General features: G+C 33.0%; 1 protein-coding gene across 2 annotated transcripts in view; it reads left to right on the top strand.

Moving 5' to 3' along the window:
• LOC115212241 (hornerin) overlaps nt 1-18,883 on the top strand; it is a 69,538-nt gene that overhangs the window by 42,701 nt on the left and 7,954 nt on the right. For both annotated transcript variants that reach the window (XM_029781080.2, XM_036502962.1), the window contains exons 5-10: nt 8,212-8,332; nt 8,480-8,729; nt 9,727-9,856; nt 12,688-12,904; nt 16,520-16,684; nt 17,205-17,337. In XM_029781080.2, coding sequence (XP_029636940.1) covers nt 8,212-8,332; nt 8,480-8,729; nt 9,727-9,856; nt 12,688-12,904; nt 16,520-16,684; nt 17,205-17,337 — 1,016 coding nt within the window. The remainder of the gene's footprint in view (nt 1-8,211; nt 8,333-8,479; nt 8,730-9,726; nt 9,857-12,687; nt 12,905-16,519; nt 16,685-17,204; nt 17,338-18,883) is intronic.

Below are 18,883 nucleotides of genomic sequence, written 5' to 3'. Positions count from 1 at the left end.
TTTTTATGCAGTTGTTCTCATTCATATATATAACATGCTCCTACCATTGCTGTCTTTTCTCTTTTACATCAATTTCCTCTTATGTTCTGATTTTCTCTTGTTCGTGTACACTAATAGTACATATACAATGGGGCATGTCCACTTCATATTTCATTCTAATCATCATACATCCTCTGCATTCAAAGCTTATGTTTTGCTACCATGCACACACACACATGGTGCATAGCCTGGTGATTAGCATATTGAGCTCATCATCATAAGGTCATTGGTTTGAGTCTGTTTTTGGTTGGTTCATTTTTTTCTTGAGCAAGACAATTTATTTCATGTTCCTGTTTACTCAACTGAAAATGAATACCAGCCTGTGCAGCCTTTTTACCCTCAAGTGTGTGTATGTAAATGTTTATGTGTGTGTGTATAATAATGAAATTATTGTGTATAGTGTTCAGGTACCCTACAACTCATCAAGGGTGTATGTATAGTACATAAAATTATGTACAAACGTCAGTAAAGTGAACAGTGTATGAGTTATGATATACATGTGCCATGTATCTGCTAATATAGCTAGAAGCTTCCTGACCCTATTTCAACAGCATTTCTCAAACATCCATATTTGTCATAAACTCATAATGTCTGTAATATTAAAGTGAGCTTACTCATGCTCAGATAATATTGTACACTATAACAGAAAAAATGCATGCACCTACAAAGACTGACTGCTCGGGGATGCTGTATGTCAAAGACTATTATTTCCAGATTTACTCACAGCATCTGATGGCATCACAAGATGCTTTGTGACCATGTAAGTTTGATTCCAAGGGAAGATTTACACAACAAATGTACTCTGTCAGGTTTAGGGACATGGAAATTTCTGTCTTATCTGGAGACCCTGGATCAAGGAACAGCTTCTCCAACATTGCATCCTTCCGTAATTACTTAGAGGACATTGTTGTGAACTCTGCCTCTAAAAAAAAAAAAAAAATCATATATTGCAACGTCTTGCGGTATCTGTCAACCGGAAAACTGATCTGTTGTTTTGTTATCATCAAAGATACATCTTGTTAATTATAATGGGCCTCCATCATTAATTAACTTTGAACCCTTGGTTGTTGAAAACCTGGAATAATTGCAGAGTAACCAATCTCTGCTTGTCTATAGTGAAATTTTTTTATTTTCTGCATACCATTAACATGGCCTTCCAGAACCCAGTTGCTTACTGATAAGTCATCTGACACCACCAGACCAGTTACATTGCCATGTGGAACAGCTTTAATTCATCCCATCACTATTTGATGTCACTACATTGTCAAATCCTACTTGCTGCGAACCATGTAGCATCACCTGACTGTCTCCTCCTCTACCTTATGAAAATAAACAAAATTATGTTGTTGCTATTTTTTCAAGCTATTCATGTAACCTGAACTAGCCAATGGAAGGTACCAAATATTCTTTCTCAGAAGCCATTTTTAGCGACCCTGTACATCTGATTATGGAGTTCCTCTTCTGTGCTTATGTTACTATGAGTAAGAGTGGCTAAGTGATCCTGTCAACATATATTTTTACAACTTGCTTAGCTTTGGTTCCTCAGCCTCTGATAGAGTAAGAGTACTATCATGACAATGTTTCTTGCAATTTTAAACTTAGTGGTGATCATCTCTTTCTGGGTCTGTTCATAGCCACATTCTTCCAGGTAGAAAGATTGGGATGAATCAACTTCAGTACAGGACTGGTACTTTATAGGTCCTGAAAAGAAAGGCATAGTTGACCATAGCAGGATTTAAACTCAATATACAAGGAGCTAGAACAAATACTGAAAAGCAATCTATAAAATACTCCGACTAACTGTTGGTCAGCGTCATCATCATTTAATGTCCACTTTTCTATGCATGCATGGGTCAGATGGAATTTGTTGAGGTAGTTTTTCTGTAATCAGATGCCCTTTCTTTCACCCACCTCACCCATTTCTAAGCAAGGTAATATTTCATCATGGCCAGACGTTTTTCATGGAAAACTGAAAGCAAACATTTGTGTAATGGTAGTATTCATTTACAACCATCACATAATGTGAAGGCAAGGGTACACACAAATACACATGCACATGTGTGTGTGTGTGTGTGTGAGTATATATTCACACACAAACAAGTTATAAGATGTGTATTTAGTGGTATTTTGTTAATTTATTATGAAACAGTTTAATATACTCAATATAGCAATTATGTCCTATCATTAATTGTGTAATTCAATTGATACCCCTCTAACTTTTCATGTTGTTTCTTTCTATGCCAACCATGGTCTGTGATCAAATGTCCTTCAATCATAACTATCCCATCTTGTTTTCAGATATATTACATCTATTATGTTATCCAATATGTCTATTTTTTCTTTTTTTGTTTGTTTGAAGGATGTTTTGCTGCAATTTCTAGCAGCTCAAGCAACCACTTAGGGGCTTTCTCTTCAGCTCTTTATTGTGTTGTGTGGTTTTTGTAACAACAAAGGATGTAAAAACAGACCCACATGCAAAATTTCTCTATTTAACTGTGCCTTGAAGATGATAATATTTAAAGTTTTGTTTAGCTTAAATTTAATTTTTAGAATTGTACTACACTTCTGAGCCCAGATCAGCTTCTTGGGTAGACAGGTAGGTGTTGGTGGCTCATATTCCAGTTATATATATTTTGCAATGGTTGTGGAAATTCCTGTTGTTGAGGAAATCTCATTCATAAACTTTTATTATAGTGGATATTCGCAAGTTGGGTTTGAATGTGTAACTCTGAGTCTGCTAGTTTGATACTGCTTCTGAAATGCTGTTTTCTTTGTTACAAATGGAAGAAAGAACAAACTAAAATACAGTTTCTTGCTCCTTTTAGACTAGGTAGTGTTTAACTCGTGCTCAGTTCATAGTTGAGTACTTCTGATTAAAGGTATTTTAGTCTTGACCATCTCATCTTCTATGCCAGACCATACATAAGAATTACATTGCTATATTTTCCTGTTTTTAAAGAATTCTTAAGGTATGGTTTGAGAGAAATTTAGTTGCATTTTCTAACAACACAAATGACCATGTAAGGAATTGCTTTAGTTCAGGTTAAAAAGGATGGTGGAAATAATATCAAGAATTTGCACTGATTTTGTTAGTGGTGTACACAGTTTACTGAATTTTGCTTTCATTTAGTTTAATCATGTTATAACGAAGTTAACTATAATATGATTAATATAACGTATACAGTGAAAATATTTTATTTACTGATATACACAATCATTTTTAAAGTCAAGTGATTCATTTGTTTTTATTTAATTTTTTTTTGTTAATGTTTGATCTTTGCAAATTGATATAAAAATTAGTTGATCGGGGGAAGGCGTGGTTACTGAAACACCAGCTATTTCCTAACCAATACTGCATGCTAAATATATCTTGCTATGTTTATATATTTCAGTTAGTTTTGCTGTTAATTTGCATATTTGATTTTTTTTTTATCCATCTTTCTAAAAAGGATTTCTGTTAAATATTTGTTCCTATTTATATGAGAAAAATGTTAACAGAAATATTAATACATAGCTATTTTTTAAACTTTTAAACAGTTACAACAAAGATTTAGCTGATGTTTAGCTCTATCAGTTTTATTAGTAACCTACCATATGTCAGATTTTGTCTTTGTGTTTTGGTGATGTTTTATTTCAGGTTCTTAAGAGTCTTTTTTTTAATGAACATATTGAAGTAAATCATTTCACCAATATAGTTTAGATATAGGTCATTTTTGTATAACTATTCCTGCTTGTTTCAGTTGGAAAATTTTTTGGTCTGCTAGTATAAGCTACAAAGAAAATACCTAGGTACTTCCTACTTTCAAATGGAAGAAGAGGAAAAAATACTACAAACAAACCAATATTTCATATGGACATAACTATATTTGTGTATGTTTGCTTCGAGATTGAGTATTGGAAACGCTTCTGGCTATTACAAAATGTTAACCTGACTGTTTGCATGTTAGTATCTTTCTCTTTTTATTGTTTTGTCTTTTCTGTTGTCTGCAATCAGTTTGAATTGTCATGGTAGTGTTACAATAAGTTGTAGTGATTTGATCGGTCCATCTCTGTGTGCATGCTACTACAATTAATCTATGTTCTTCAATTCCACCCAAAATTTACATCAAGTAGTTAGTATCATGTTGCCTGCCATGTAACAGTTTGTTTTCCTATAGCAACAGCATATTTTCTTCAGTCACCATTTTATTCTCCATCCATTAACAAATGCAATTGGTTTGAGGCAAAATACACTTTAGTGTGTAAATATACATACATATATGAGTATAAATAAACACATTTGAACAAAATTATGGAGAAAAGTTGTTTATAAGATTAATAACTTTTGATACATTAATATCACTGATAGCGACTTTTAAGTAATCAAGGGTGAAATCTCATAAATTTCTGTAAAACCATTTTCTTGGATGCATTTTATTTTCAGTGAAGCCCTTGATTAAAATAGAGTTGAATTTATTCATGTTTTGTTGAGAGTTGCTTAAGAATTGCAGAAAAATTACAATAATTGAGGCTTGCAGTTTATTTTCCTTACCTAATTGATAAATGTTATTTTTAATGCTATTGATGGCAAATTCTTTGGAAATTAGATACATTAAAATAAATCCTACTATTCAGGAGTATAAAATTCAATTGGAGAATTTTATTCAAAACATTGAAGGTAAACAGGAAAAATTGGGTTACATATTTATTCTTTTTTTTTTCTTCTTGATAACCATAACATATCTTTTTTTATTAATTAAATCCATTTTCTTTAATGACCCCCTTTACAGATCTTTTTATTTTATTCATTTATATTTTTGAGATTTCTATAAAGGTGATAAAATAAAACCAATAATTTTTGCAAGACCTGATTAGTGAGTGATAATTTTAGGTAAAGGCATAAATCTTGTGTGACTTGAATATATTCCAGCCCTGGCTTTAGTATCTAATGATTTAGTTCATTATTACCTACATAAAATAGAAGTAGTTGGACCTGATTGTAAAACATTTTATATATATATCATACAAAATCAAAGACATTAATATCAAATAAAGGTACGCCTTATGCGTGTTTTGTATTGATATAAATAACAGTTATTATTTTATCCATCCTGAAATGAAGCAAATGCATAGCTGAACAGTAGATTTATATGAATGACTTTCGAAGACTAAACTGCAATCTGAAATATTTTTGTTCTAGATCTCAGCAATGAAAGGAAGCTTCCTTGTTAAATTAATGAAATACACCATTAAAATTTTACTGCTTCAGCTTGATGTCTGGTAATGAAAATTATAAACTCATGAATACCACTGTGATATATATATATACCATTATTGGTTGAGATTTGTATTATTTACTGATATGCCACACATCTTATAGGAATATGAAAAATGGTTCTTGGATTTATAAAAAAAATTTGTAATTTCTTAATAATTTTAAAGTAGCAAACTCCTCTTCTTTTATGTAGGCAAAAAAGGTGTCGGGATATAAATAAGTTAACTGGTTGTTACTATTATTAAATAGTGATTTTCAAAATCAGCATGACAGATCAAGTTAATTTTCCCATTTCATTGAGGTTTCCAGTATGCTTTAGGTAGCAATCATCAAATATGCAATGCCCATTTCTACACAAAAATGTTTCCCACATTAACCTGAGGTCCACCTTTTTTTTTTTTTAACAACGCATTAGAAATCTGTCTCCAGGTAAAGACACTTCACACAGCCATACTTTTGTTGGCATGTACAGTGTCCAGAATTATTTCCGTAATCAGGAGAATTTCTTGTTACTCATTCATATCACTCTTTACTTTTTCTATATGTTTTTTACGAAGCTTTTCTTTTTTTTTTTCAATAAACATGCATTAAATAAAAGAAAGAGAAATAAAAGTAAGTCATAAGAAATTTATTACCTCTGACATCAGAATAATTGGAATTGAATAATTTTATTCCTATTTTTCATTGAATATCAGCATCGTTATGTAGCAATATGATTGAGGTTAAGGAACTAACCATATATTCACATTTCATTCCTATATACTCATTGTATCTCTGGACTATACTAGTCTCATTGTCTGCTTAACTAGTGCTAATTAGTTGGTGTTAGGAAAGTACCCAACTGTAAATAATAAGCAAGTATCTAAATTTTCAAAAGGGGAAGAAAAAAAAATAACATCTGTTTTCCATGCTGGTAATGGTAGGACAGTTTCACAGGAGCTGGCAAATCAGAAAACTGTTCCAAGCTATATAGTGTGATAAAAACCATAAGAAAATGAGGAATTTTAAATATGTAAAGCAGGTCCATACTTGTTTTTAGTTATGTGCTATCAACAGGAGTTGGTCACACAGCTAGTACATTACTGAAATCTGAATTACTTTTTCAAGCAAACTTCCTTTTTTCTTTGTCATCAGAGAATTTCTTACATCCATCAAATCAACGAAAAACTAAAAGCTGAAGATGCTGCTATTACATTCAGAAAACACAATGGATTGCATAATTCTATTTTAAATTTCTTTCTACAATAGTTCTCTTCTTTCAGCGCCTGTGAATTACAGGTTAAAATTATTTTCATCTTTTGAAAATAGTTTTTCTCTTTAGAAGAGAGAAAAAAATCAGCTTTTCTGTTTTGGGTGATTTAAAACTTTATTTTCAATTTCTTTCTATCATATTATTTGTGTTTATAGCCAAAGTGACAAGGATATGCAAGTGTAATCTCATTTGCAATGTATGCATGTGTACTTTGAATGAGGGCTTTTTAAAGCCAAAATTTATGGTTATGCACTTTCATGCACATACATTTTGAGGTCAGTGAAAATGCTATCATGGCTCAAAATATTAAAATGCAATTTCTGGAGTCTCCACCCCCATCTAATATTTGGTTGATTGGTGCATAGTGACATTGATACAAATCTGTTGTCCGGGTGATAATGTTGTTGGTGCACCTGTAATTAATTTCTCAGAATTTAAGAAAACCCATGCAAAGTATTTATTAATATGAAATTATTCAGAAGAAAATATGTGATATGAATGAATTATTCTGTGTGTGAGAAAGAAAAAGAATTTTCTTTTTTATTTCTCCTGTGTTCTCAACAATTTAACATAATAAATTTCAGAAAAAAAGGTTAATAAAAAAGAAGGGAAAGAAAGCAAAAAGAGAAGAAAAAATATTACTTTTGGTTACATTTTTTTTTTATTTATCCTTTTCCTTTTTTCAGAAATATTATTTTTAACTTATTCATTTCAGCAATGTTAAAAAATGTTAACATTATTCAGTAGAATATCTTTGTAAATACTTCTTTTATCATGGAACAATTCTTTGCCAACTTTTAAATATAAGATAAAAAAGGGGGAAAAATTTTTTTCTTCATCTATATTTTACAATGTAAGTAAGATTTTACATTGTACATCTATTTCACTCTGTGAGGATCTCTGCTGCAGAAGCCATTTCTAGTATCCTGTTTCATTCTTTAATCCATTGGTTTGTCTTGGTGTAATCCTAATTTGTTAGTTGACTTTATTTTACAGTAGACACTAGATGTATAAGAAGCATGCCTCATACCTATAGTGAATGGGTCCAGTTTGAAAATGTATTTTAAACTAGGTCTTTTATTGCATGCCCACATACACATCTATATTATAATAAACAATTTATTTTCCACCCTTTCATCTGTTAGGAATATCTCTGGACAATAATGTGAAATTTCTAATACTAAAATTTATTAAGTGATTTGTCAATTTAACACATCACCATGCCACTCTACCACTCACAAATATGGTCTCGTGTATACAAACCCCTTGTAAAAGAGGTATAGGAAGATCACAGAGGGAGTATTTGATCAACATCAGGCAATGGACAATGAGGAAGATGGTGGAAAATGTGAGGTTGGGTGATAACTTGGAAAGATAATGAGAAGAGGTTGTGTATTTTACTGTATACCTACAACTCCACTGGGTTATGTATTTTGATTGATTGTTTGAAACTAATAGTAACACCTGAAAGTGTTGTTAATATTCTGTCTGCTACATTCTTAACATCTAAGGTTCTTAGATGACTGGCATGTCTAGATTTTAAAGTGTTATGTTATAGCTTAGTTACAAAACAATGGAATTTTTTTTATGTATTTGGTTGTTGTTTTTAACATTTAGGCAAAAATAACAGGATTTATTTGAAAATATATTTGCTATTATTTTCCAGGTATTTTATGAGGTTCATGTTATTGAGCATCTGTCTGCAAATTTTGGTGAAGATCACAGAGAAGAACACCCTCATGTTGTGAGAGTTGGATGGTCTATTAATAAGTCCTCATACCAATTAGGTATGGATAAAACAAGCTTCATCTAACATTTTATTTTATACTAGAGAAATTTTGTATACTAATATTGCATTGTTTCAAACTAGTCCAAGAAAATATATTCTGTGAAAGTTAATCATTAATTGAAATTTTTTTCTTATCATTGTCCAGGAGAAGAAGCTAACTCTTATGGTTATGGTGGTACTGGAAAGTTCTCCGTCAATTGCAAATTCTCTAACTATGGTGAGACGTTTTGTGCTGGAGATGTAATTGGATGTCTTTTAGATTTAGAATCACGACCACCTACTATTTCATACTCTAAAAATGGTCGTTGGCTTGGTGTGGCTTGTCCACTCACTTCACATCCTATTGGGAAAGAGAACATGGCTCTCTTTCCACATATTCTCTCAAAGAATTGCAAGTAAGATCATTTTAATTTAATTTCTTTTGCAGTATGCACTCTAAGTACATTGTTATGATAAATTTATACAACACAATTTATACATTCAAAGAATCAAAGAAATGACGATTTTATTGTTAGAATAACATGTCTATCTGAATTTGGATTGATAGATTCTCTGAGCTATATTAGTACCTGCACAAATCTTTTCAAAATAAAGTGTCTTTTGGAAAATATTGTCAGCATAATGTTCCTAGGGTTCATGTCTGATATCCTTTTAACATGAAGCGATAAATTTATAGATAATGTTTTAGTGATTTAACTTCTAGGATTCATAACTAAATTTTTTAAATTCCCTTTTGCTTTGTTTTAGTCATTGGACTGTGGCTATACCGGGATACCAACTTAAAATATTTTAGTTGGTCATATCCACACCAGTACTTATTTCAGTCTGCTACTTATTTGAATCAGTCTATATGTTATTGAATTGCTAAGTTGCACCTTTTCTCACAATTCCACTTTTACACTTGTTAAACATTCACGTGTCCCCCTTCCCCGCACCTCACATTGTAGATTTCTGCATGGTTTCTCTCTTTACCAACTTCCACTCAAAGGTTGTTGGTCAACGTGAGGCTACATTAAAAGACACTTACTCAAGGTGTTACACTTTGGGATCAAACCATGCATCATTTATTTACTAAGCTAACTTATTCATCCCCACTTGCATTTAGCTACTTTAATAAGATATCTCATTTATTTACTGTTTTACTCATCTAATTAACAATATGCTTTGTTTTAGAATTTAAATCGTACTGCTCAAACATAGCTTTAAATAATAATTTAGTTATAATTAACATGAGGCTAGAAATGAAAAGTTTACCTTTATATTTTAAATATCTTATTTCCAACTTCTGTTGTTTTATTTTTGGTGGGAGGAGGGGTCTCAGTTTCAGAATAACTGTTTTACTGTTTAATTACAATATGAAATCAACCTTCATTCTTTTCTCTCTCATTCTAGGTTCAAAGTAAACTTTGGACAAACAGCAGCCTGGTTTCCACCGCCACCTGGTTTTGTTTATATTGACCATGTTCATGTAAATGAAAGAGTACGGGGTTCTAAATGTCCTAACACAAAGAGTGAATGTGAGGTTAGTGTTTATTTCATTAGTTTCTGTTGGATTGTTTCAGCAATTTTAGCTGGATATTTTGTGCAGTTGAATTGCAAATTAATAATTATTCTAAGGTTTAGTAAATATACAACAGACTTCTTGCAATTTTGGTTTATTTTTTATGAATTTCCGCTGTAAATTGCATGCACATGAGAGAGAGAGAGAGATTGTGTGTGCGAGAGAGAGAGAGAGAGAAAGAAAGAGAGAGAATGTTTTATTGAAACTGAAAACTGTTTGCTTGCTCCAAGTTTTAATAACTAATCATCGGGGAGAATTGAAACCCTTGGAATGGTACAATAGTTTTTGTATAGTTCAAAAAGTTCATTTCTGTCTGATGATCAGTTATGTGAAACTGAGAAGAAAGGTTTACGAAGTCTTTTTAATTTCATCTTTGGTATTAAAATGGTATTTTTTGTAGTCCATGGCTTAAAGATCTAAAATGATAATTCCAAATCATTTCAAGCAAATCTAAGCTCTCTGAATTCTCCAGTATTCTTAGTTTAAAAAAAAATTTAATATAGAATAGTGGCTTGTGTAACACTAGAAAATAATTACATGGTATAGTTCAAAATAGTAACAATTACTTGTAAAGTTGAATCCACATTCATTTACATTTGTTAATTGAACTAATTTGATTAACATGATTGCTATGATTCTAAGTTTGCAAACTCTGATAATCATAGAACAACATTTAGGTGTAGCATTTAGAAACAAATTTGTTTAGTTAAATCTCTGGGATAGATGATATTTGCCATACTCTATGATTACAATCTAACTACTGCCCCCCCCCCCCAACACATGCATTTTAGTAACACTAACTTTATTGAAGAGAATCTACTATTTATTTTGATGTGGGGCTGTGTGTATCATATCACCAACATAAATCAATAACCAATATTCACTGGTCAAATTAGTTTGCCTTGAATAATAACATTGTTTACCTCCAAGTTAACATTAGGTGAAAGAGAATAATTGTTAATTTAAACATGTAAATTTTAAACTGTCTTGAAGGGGACAAAATATAACAAAAATGAATTCTAAGGCTGAGAGAGAGAGAGAGAGATTAGGAAGTTATATATTGAAGGGTCAATTTAAATAATTAGCTTATGAAAGTATTATTTACTAATACTTACTTTCGTAAGCTAATTATTTAAATTGACCCTTCAATATATAACTTCCTAATCTCTCTCAGCCTCAAGTTGACTACATATTTTTTGTACCAACTCTCTAAAATAACCCTGTGGCTGCAATATGTTGATGACACCTTTTATACTCTGGCCCCCACCAGGAAAATGTCCAAGTGCTGTTAGATCATGTGAACTCAATATAGCCATGGAAATGGAAAAAGACAACCAGTTAGCATTCTTGGACGTATTAATACCACGCACCATGAATGAGTTCAGGACATCCACATACCGCAAACCGACCTTCACTGGGTGATCTCAACTTATATTCCCACCATCCATACAGTGTAAAGAGAGGGATTACTCGGTGCCTAAAACATTGTGCAAAGAATATAAGTAGCGATCGTGATACACTCCATGAAGAAATGATCAAGCTCACTAACAATCTGTTAAGCAACAACTACCCTCCAAAAATACCATCCACTCCACTTATGAAGAAAAGAGAGGATGAAACCAATAAACTGTCCAGTCTGTCTACTCTATATGAAAGGCCTCTCCAAAAAGATACAAAAGATATGTGGCCCATATGACATCAGCACAGTAATCAAAAGTAATACAACACTTCGCAAATATTTCCTTCAGGTAAAACCACCAATAGAAGAGAATACGACCAAAGACTGCATGTACTCCATCCCATGCAGCTGTGGTAGGTTATGCAAAGGTGAAACATGCTGCCCCCTCAAAAAAAAGGGTAGACAAACATCGCAAAGCTGTGACACGAGTTATTGATAAATCGGGTATAGTTGATCATGTATGGAAAAATATGAGAGCGCCTCCCCCTGTGGGATGGAGTTAAAATAATAGAGAACACTACTGGAAAATACTGAAACTAAAAGAAGCAGCACATATGCTAGGACACAACAACCTCCTAAGCAGACCGAGTGCAGATATGAGTAGCATATGGGAACTGGTATTAAGGAAGGATAGGAAAACATTAGATTTATAAGCCCTAAAAATTCACTCAATAATTGTCCACGGGCATATGGCGTAGTGGTTCAGAGTGCAGGCTACTAACCCCAAGATTCTGAGTTCGATTCCAAGCAGTGACCTGAATAATAATAGCAACAAGATCAAAAAATACCTTAGGAATGAGAACCCAGGTTTGAAATTTCCCCAAGACACCTGCTTGGAATCGAACAACAAACAAGATTAGGACAAATATCCGTCAAATGTAAATAATGTAAGAGATTCTGTTAAACAGTATTTGGTTAATGATCTATCGGAAAAGTAAAATTACCATCGTGTAGTTGTTATTTAGATACACTGTTGTGTATCACAGCTGCTACTGCTTCAATTACAGACATGAACTCTTGCTTCTGTCATCTAACATTAGTATCAACAATATATAACTTTTTAGTCATATTAATCTTAATATTTTAAAAATATTGTTTCATCAATGTTAAAGACTAGAGCATCATTCTAATTCTAAAATATATTGAAATCTAAACCAGTTGTTGTAATGGTAACACAAAATAGCAATTTTATCAAGAGATTGATGTAAGTCATGTGTTACCAACTTAGAATCTTGTGTTTCCTAATATCTTCAATATTACTATTGTTATGTATTTGATTCCTGTAACTGTGTCATGCTTGATTTTTTAAAATGTTTTTCTTTGTTTTATATAGATGATGATGTTAATTGGTTTGCCTGGCTGTGGCAAGACCTCATGGGCTTTAAATATGTGCAAAAACCATCCAGATAAGAAATATTATGTTATTGGTACAGATTCTCTAATTGATAAAATGAGAGTGATGGGATTACCGAGAAAAAGATTTTTCCATGGCAGATGGGATGTCCTTATTCAGAAAGCAACAGGATGTCTCAATAAAATGTTTCAGATTGGTAGGTTTTTGTTTGTGATTGTGTGTGTCTGTCCTTTTAAATCATTTTTGTACCACACTACTTGAGATCACTTAATTTGCTTATTCATATTTGAATCAGAATATTGAAGTAAATCTACATTAGTAATATGGTTTCACTAAATACTTGCCATACACCATCCAACATTTTTCAATACAAATTTCATGTTCTCCAAATTTTTGGTAATTTTTCTTCCTATATCAAATTATTTTCATCTATTTCTGCAACATTCTACATTATCATCATTGTATTGAGCTTTCCATGTTGGAATGGGTTGGACAGGTCATCACAATCTAAGTCATCTTTTATTGGGAACCATTCTTCCCCTAGACTGCTACTTGTATGTGTCATTGGTCTTGGTATTCTACTAGTGGATGCATTTTTATTGTCATACCAACACTGAAGAGGTGAGCTAGGATTATAGGGACTTCGCAATCCTATGTTTTCTCTACTCATTTGTCAACCACTTTACAGTGTGTACTAATTACACGTTTCATGTTAGCAGCACTAGAGAGGTTTTCTCTATTACCAGTCACTGTAGGAGTACTTTACTGGAAGTGGGTACATTGTGGAACTAGCACAGGAGGGTGGGGAGCCTTGTACACAGTAAATGTAGAATGTAGAGAGTATTCAGTGATCTAAGGTGTGTAGAACAAAGAGGGGAATAGGGTAGGAAGTAATGACAGTAGAAATCCAAAAATGAGTAACTTAGGGCGGAGTTAGTAAGTTAGAATGCTAAATGTCAACTTGGAATTACATGGTGGAGAGGGAATGATGGTTGTAGGTAATGTATAAAGACAGACCTGTTGCCCTCTTGTAACCAGGAGGCTATGTAGCAGAGCTACAATCTCGTTGTGGTGTAAGGGTGATAGAAGAGTTGTTGTTTTAGAAAGGTAGTGTGATAATGATGATGGATGCAGTAGTGGAAAGAGTGAATATGGATAAATCTAATGCTCTTCTTCATTTACACTGATGGCATTGTACAATGAACATGATTAACAGGGATAGGTGAGAAGTTAACTAATGGGGCTGTAAATATTGACTTAGTAGGAGTGTAATGGGCAAGAGATCCAGTGACATTATACCTCCTTACTTGTATCACAACAATTATTTAATACTAGCAGTTAAGCCCGGTTTCACCTGGTCTGTTTGGATGATGTGGCTGTGATCGTTTTCGGTTAGGCATAATCTATAACAGCATTTCTCAATCTTATCATTTTGGGTCCCCTGTTTCGATTGAAGCCTCCAGCTGTATGAAAATTTCCTGATTCCACCCCACTATTTGTCAGAAAACAGCTTCAGAAGTTGTGAAAAATGAATTTGTATGTAGTCTGTTTCTCAGAGCTATTGTATTGGACCTCTGTCTAATCATTAAAACATTGATTTAATTATGAATATAGAAAGAAATTATACATTAATCCCTATTTTTGTAAGCAGTTGTATCCATAAAAATTTTATTTGCAGAGAGCAGAAATTGAAAGAAGATATATGAAATGGACGTGTGTGTGTGTGTGCGCGCGCGTGTGTGCTCATCGTATAAAATTTTTACACTAGTTCATTTATGGAAAAGATTGTTAAATTTTTGAAATGCAAATATGTGAACTTTAGTTCAGACCTCTACATGGTAGCTAGACCAGGTAGATATAGCAGCCAAAAAGTTTTGATCGATTTTCTCAGTAAGTATGGGGGCTAGGAAAAAAATACAAACTTGCATTCCAATCTATGCACCTATCTCCACATGTGTACCATTTTTCACGCGAATCCACCCAGCCGTTTGGCTGTGAACCTCAAGACAAGAAAGAATACAACAATCGTCCACTTGCAATTTATATTATAGATTATAGATTAACCCTTTCGTTACCAAGCCGCCCGAAAAAAATTTTGGTTAATGTGACCAAAGCTGCCCGAATTTACCTATTCATATTTAAATGAGAATATCAGAGCAAATCTCTTTAGTACATTTGTGAAAACACGTGATTATGCTTCGTAAACAGTTCATCTACAGTTTTGTACAACGATCGACGTGTAATTTTAATTCCCTGAATTTTGGGAGATTTTTTTCCACATTTTTTTCGGCATCGACTTTTCTTCAACTTTGAAAATGGAGAGGAGTTTCATGTTATCAAGCATTGATTCCGAATTGGAAAATTTGTGAAACAAATACTGGGTACTGTTGTGGATTTAGTTTTTATACAGGGAAACTAATGTTAGTCAGCATGGCTTAGGGTATGATGTAGTCTGGAAGTTATTGTTTGAAGCGATCAATGCGGAAACAAACTTACGCAGAATGTAAACAAACACAAAATGGGGGTTCAAATTTCGGAAAATTTGTGAAGCAAATACTGGGTACTGTGTGGATTTAGTTTTTATACGGGGAAAATAATGTTAGTCAGCATGGCCTAGGGAACGATGTGGTCTGGAATTTATCACTTCCATACCATAACCAGGGCCGTATATTATTTTTTGACCGATTTCTTTAGTTCAGTCAAACTTACGGTGGATTCCAGTATTTCATTTTATTCCACCTTTATGGTACACCTGTTGTGCATTAAATTCAACTGATGATATAGTGATGTGCACAATTCTTCTTTATCAAAATTTTGTTGCATACCCATTTGAATATTAGCTGATGATTCATTTTCTATGGTGATGTTTAAACAAAATTTTAATATTTTTACCTTTTGCTCAATTTAAAATTTTAATATTTTTACCTTTTGCTCAATTTACCTGTAATTAAAGTCACTTTGAGACAAAAGTTATGCAATAGAATTGATTAAGAACCCTTTCTTTAATTATGTTCCAAATATCACATTAATATGTTGATAAGTAAAAAAAGTTACAGTTAATGAAACAAGCCTAGATTCATGATTATTTTAGAATTTAATTAAAACTCATGAGGGGTGTATTTTGGTCAGAAATATAGTAACGAAAGGGTTAAGAATTGTATTTGACTTTCTATAGTGTAAACAATAAAAAAGAATATTGTGAGTTTTGCAAATCAGTTTGCTTATTATTTTTTTTCTGCTAATTTGTCACTCAGGCTTTAATCGTAAGTCTGTTTTATCAGTGTAGTCCTAGTGGTTGAACAACAAACTCTGTAATCATTGCAGCATATACTTTTAAGTAGTGCTTTTTGTTAAAATTTGTCTGAATGTCTAAAATAATATTGAAAGATTGTATGTAAATAAGTAGCAAGAGTGAATGGACTTTGATCTAATCCAAATACATTTGAATGCTTACACACAACTTATTTGGTACACTTGATGGCAGGAAGAAATTTGTTTGTAACATTACAGCCTTAGTGAACTATCGTTAACTTTCTCTTGAACAGTTCATGTTGAGCTACTGCTATGAAGTGCAAAATATATTGCTTAATGTATATATTTATAGATATTACCTGCTAAAACTTTTTTATTAATAGATGCAGTTAACTTTTGTAACAAATGGGTGCAATTGTAGAATTAACAGATTGAGCAGGGTGTGGGAGGAATGTTGCCCCTGTGAGATTAATAAAATTGTAACAATAATATACCTCTGTTGATCCAGTCAACTAGAAGACATTAGACTTGTTACAAAATTTTTTCTCCCTTTCTCTAGCTTCCAGAAGACGAAAAAATTTGATCCTTGACCAAACTAATGTTTATGCTAGTGCCCGTAAGCGCAAGATGCGAAATTTCCAAGGATTTTATCGAAAAGCAGCTGTTCTTGTTTGTGAAGATTCTGAATTAATTCATCGCTCAAATAAAAGGACTAAAGAAGATGGTAGGTTAAATTTTCTTTCTTTTGTAAAATACAAAATCGAAGTGTTATTAACTGAATGATGTAATCTTAGTCCCTAGGAAAGTATTGAAGTCTGTACATATCTTTATTGTTGGTCAGACTTCTACTTGATGGAAAAATGGAGAAAATTGTAGAAATTGCTGCAGTTTTAGATAAGCTGATATTTATCACCTACTCAATAGATTACTCTCCATATCTGTTTCTTAATTACACAAGTAGAGCTGGTATATTGTTGATACACAATTTGGTATTTTATATCTATACCAAAGTCCTTATATAACAATTATATTTCAAATATATGTTAGTTTGTCATGTGGAACTGTTACAGCCAGTGTGATATATAGCCAGTGGTCCAGTCTCTGAAAAGATGTGTTCAGACATTTACTCTTCTTTTTTTTTTTTTTTTTTTTTTTTTTTTTTTTTTTTTTGTTGTTGTTGTTGTTGTTGTTGCAAAGTCCAGTGTTTTACATGTATAAACTTCACTTTTTATAATTTGTTTCAGGTAAAGTTATTCCTGAAGAGGCTGTACTAGAAATGAAAGCAAACTTTTCTTTGCCTGAAGACAATTCTTCACTATATGATATCATTGAATATATTGAATTACCAAAAGAAAAATCTATTAAATTAGTTGAACAGTGAGTTTTGCTTGCTTTTCTTTGTGTGTGAATTGTATGCCATTTAGTGGCTAAGTTTCTATAGCTTGAACATCAAAACCAGCAGTTATGATAAGGAAATATTCACTAAGAATCAAGAGAGGATTGGAGTAATGTTTTAGAAACATAAATGACTGTAAGCCGCATTGGTGTTGGATACAAACTAGTGTGGCCACAAACATTGTTTAGCAGTTAACTATTTCAAAGTTAAACACCTTCAAGCTTACAGACAAAGGGTTTCCATAATCCCAGAACTTTCGCCATCTCTTTCATGGTCTACTAGAGTTCCCTTAATTGATATTATGATATTGTTGGTATTGTGATCAAGAAATCCAAATCAACACTACCTTTAAGACAGACTCCAGCTCTTAATAAAAAAAAAATAAACATTTACACTCAAGAATACATATTTAGATTTCAGCGAAAATTTAATAACATGTGTAAAATATATCCCATGATTGCATTGTAAAAATTAACTTTAATTTTTTTTTATTGTTGATGACAACATGAAAGACTGAATGTAAAAACAAAATGAATTTGTGATAATTTATGTGTATTACTTTTGAAATACTGACTATATCATCAACAAAGCAGGTTTAGTATTAACTAAATTATATATTAAATAAAAGATAAATAGCACTATGGAATACTGCTTTTATATAAGTATCTTTTATATAATTACTGCTACCCAGTGCAAGCTATGGACACATAAGAGGTGCAGCAATATCAAAGGAAGGCTAACTGGGAAGATAGTTTTTGTATGTGGCAGATGCTCATGAGCAATAAACACTGAAAATGTGCAGAGAACAACTTCGCCACATTCCAGGGAGAAAAACTAGAAGTAGTTGATAGCTTCCATTACCTAGGTGACAAGTCAGTAGCGGGGAAGAGTGCGCTGAAAGTGTAGTTGCTAGAATAAGAATAGCCTGGGCAAAGTTCAGAGAGCTCTTACCTCTGCTGGTGACAAAGGGCCTCTCGCTCAGAGTAAAAGGTAGACTGTATGACGCATGTGTACGAACAGCCATGCTACATGGCATTGATAAATGGGTCGTGACTGCTGAGGCCATGCGTAAGCTCACAAGGAATGAAGCCAGTATGCTCCAATGGATGTGTAATGTCAGTGTGCATACTTGACAGAGTTTAAGTACCTTGAGAGAAAAGTTGGACCTAAGAAGCATCAGATGTGGTGTGCAAGAGAGATGACTGTGCTGGTATGGTCATATGGCGAGAATGGATGAGGATAGCTGTGTGAAAAAGTGTCACGCCCTAGCGGTTGAGGGAACATGTGGAAGAGGTAGACCCAGGAAGACTTGGGATGAAGTGGTGAAACACGACCTTCGAACATTAGGCCTCACCAAGACAATGACTAGTGACTGAGACCTTTGGAAATATACAGTGCGTGAGAAGACGCGGCAAACCAAGTGAGACCATAACCCGTGGCCTATGCCAGGGGTGTAACCAGCCCACTTATGCGTACCTTTCCTTCAGCAGACACTCAACTCTGCTTGCAAAGACCTGTTGAGGCAAG

The sequence above is a fragment of the Octopus sinensis genome, linkage group LG5 (genome assembly GCF_006345805.1).
Source record: "Octopus sinensis linkage group LG5, ASM634580v1, whole genome shotgun sequence".
Classification (NCBI taxonomy): Eukaryota; Metazoa; Mollusca; class Cephalopoda; order Octopoda; family Octopodidae; genus Octopus; species Octopus sinensis.
The sequence above is the reverse complement of the archived record's forward strand: the minus strand, read 5'-3'. Positions and strand labels throughout refer to the sequence as shown.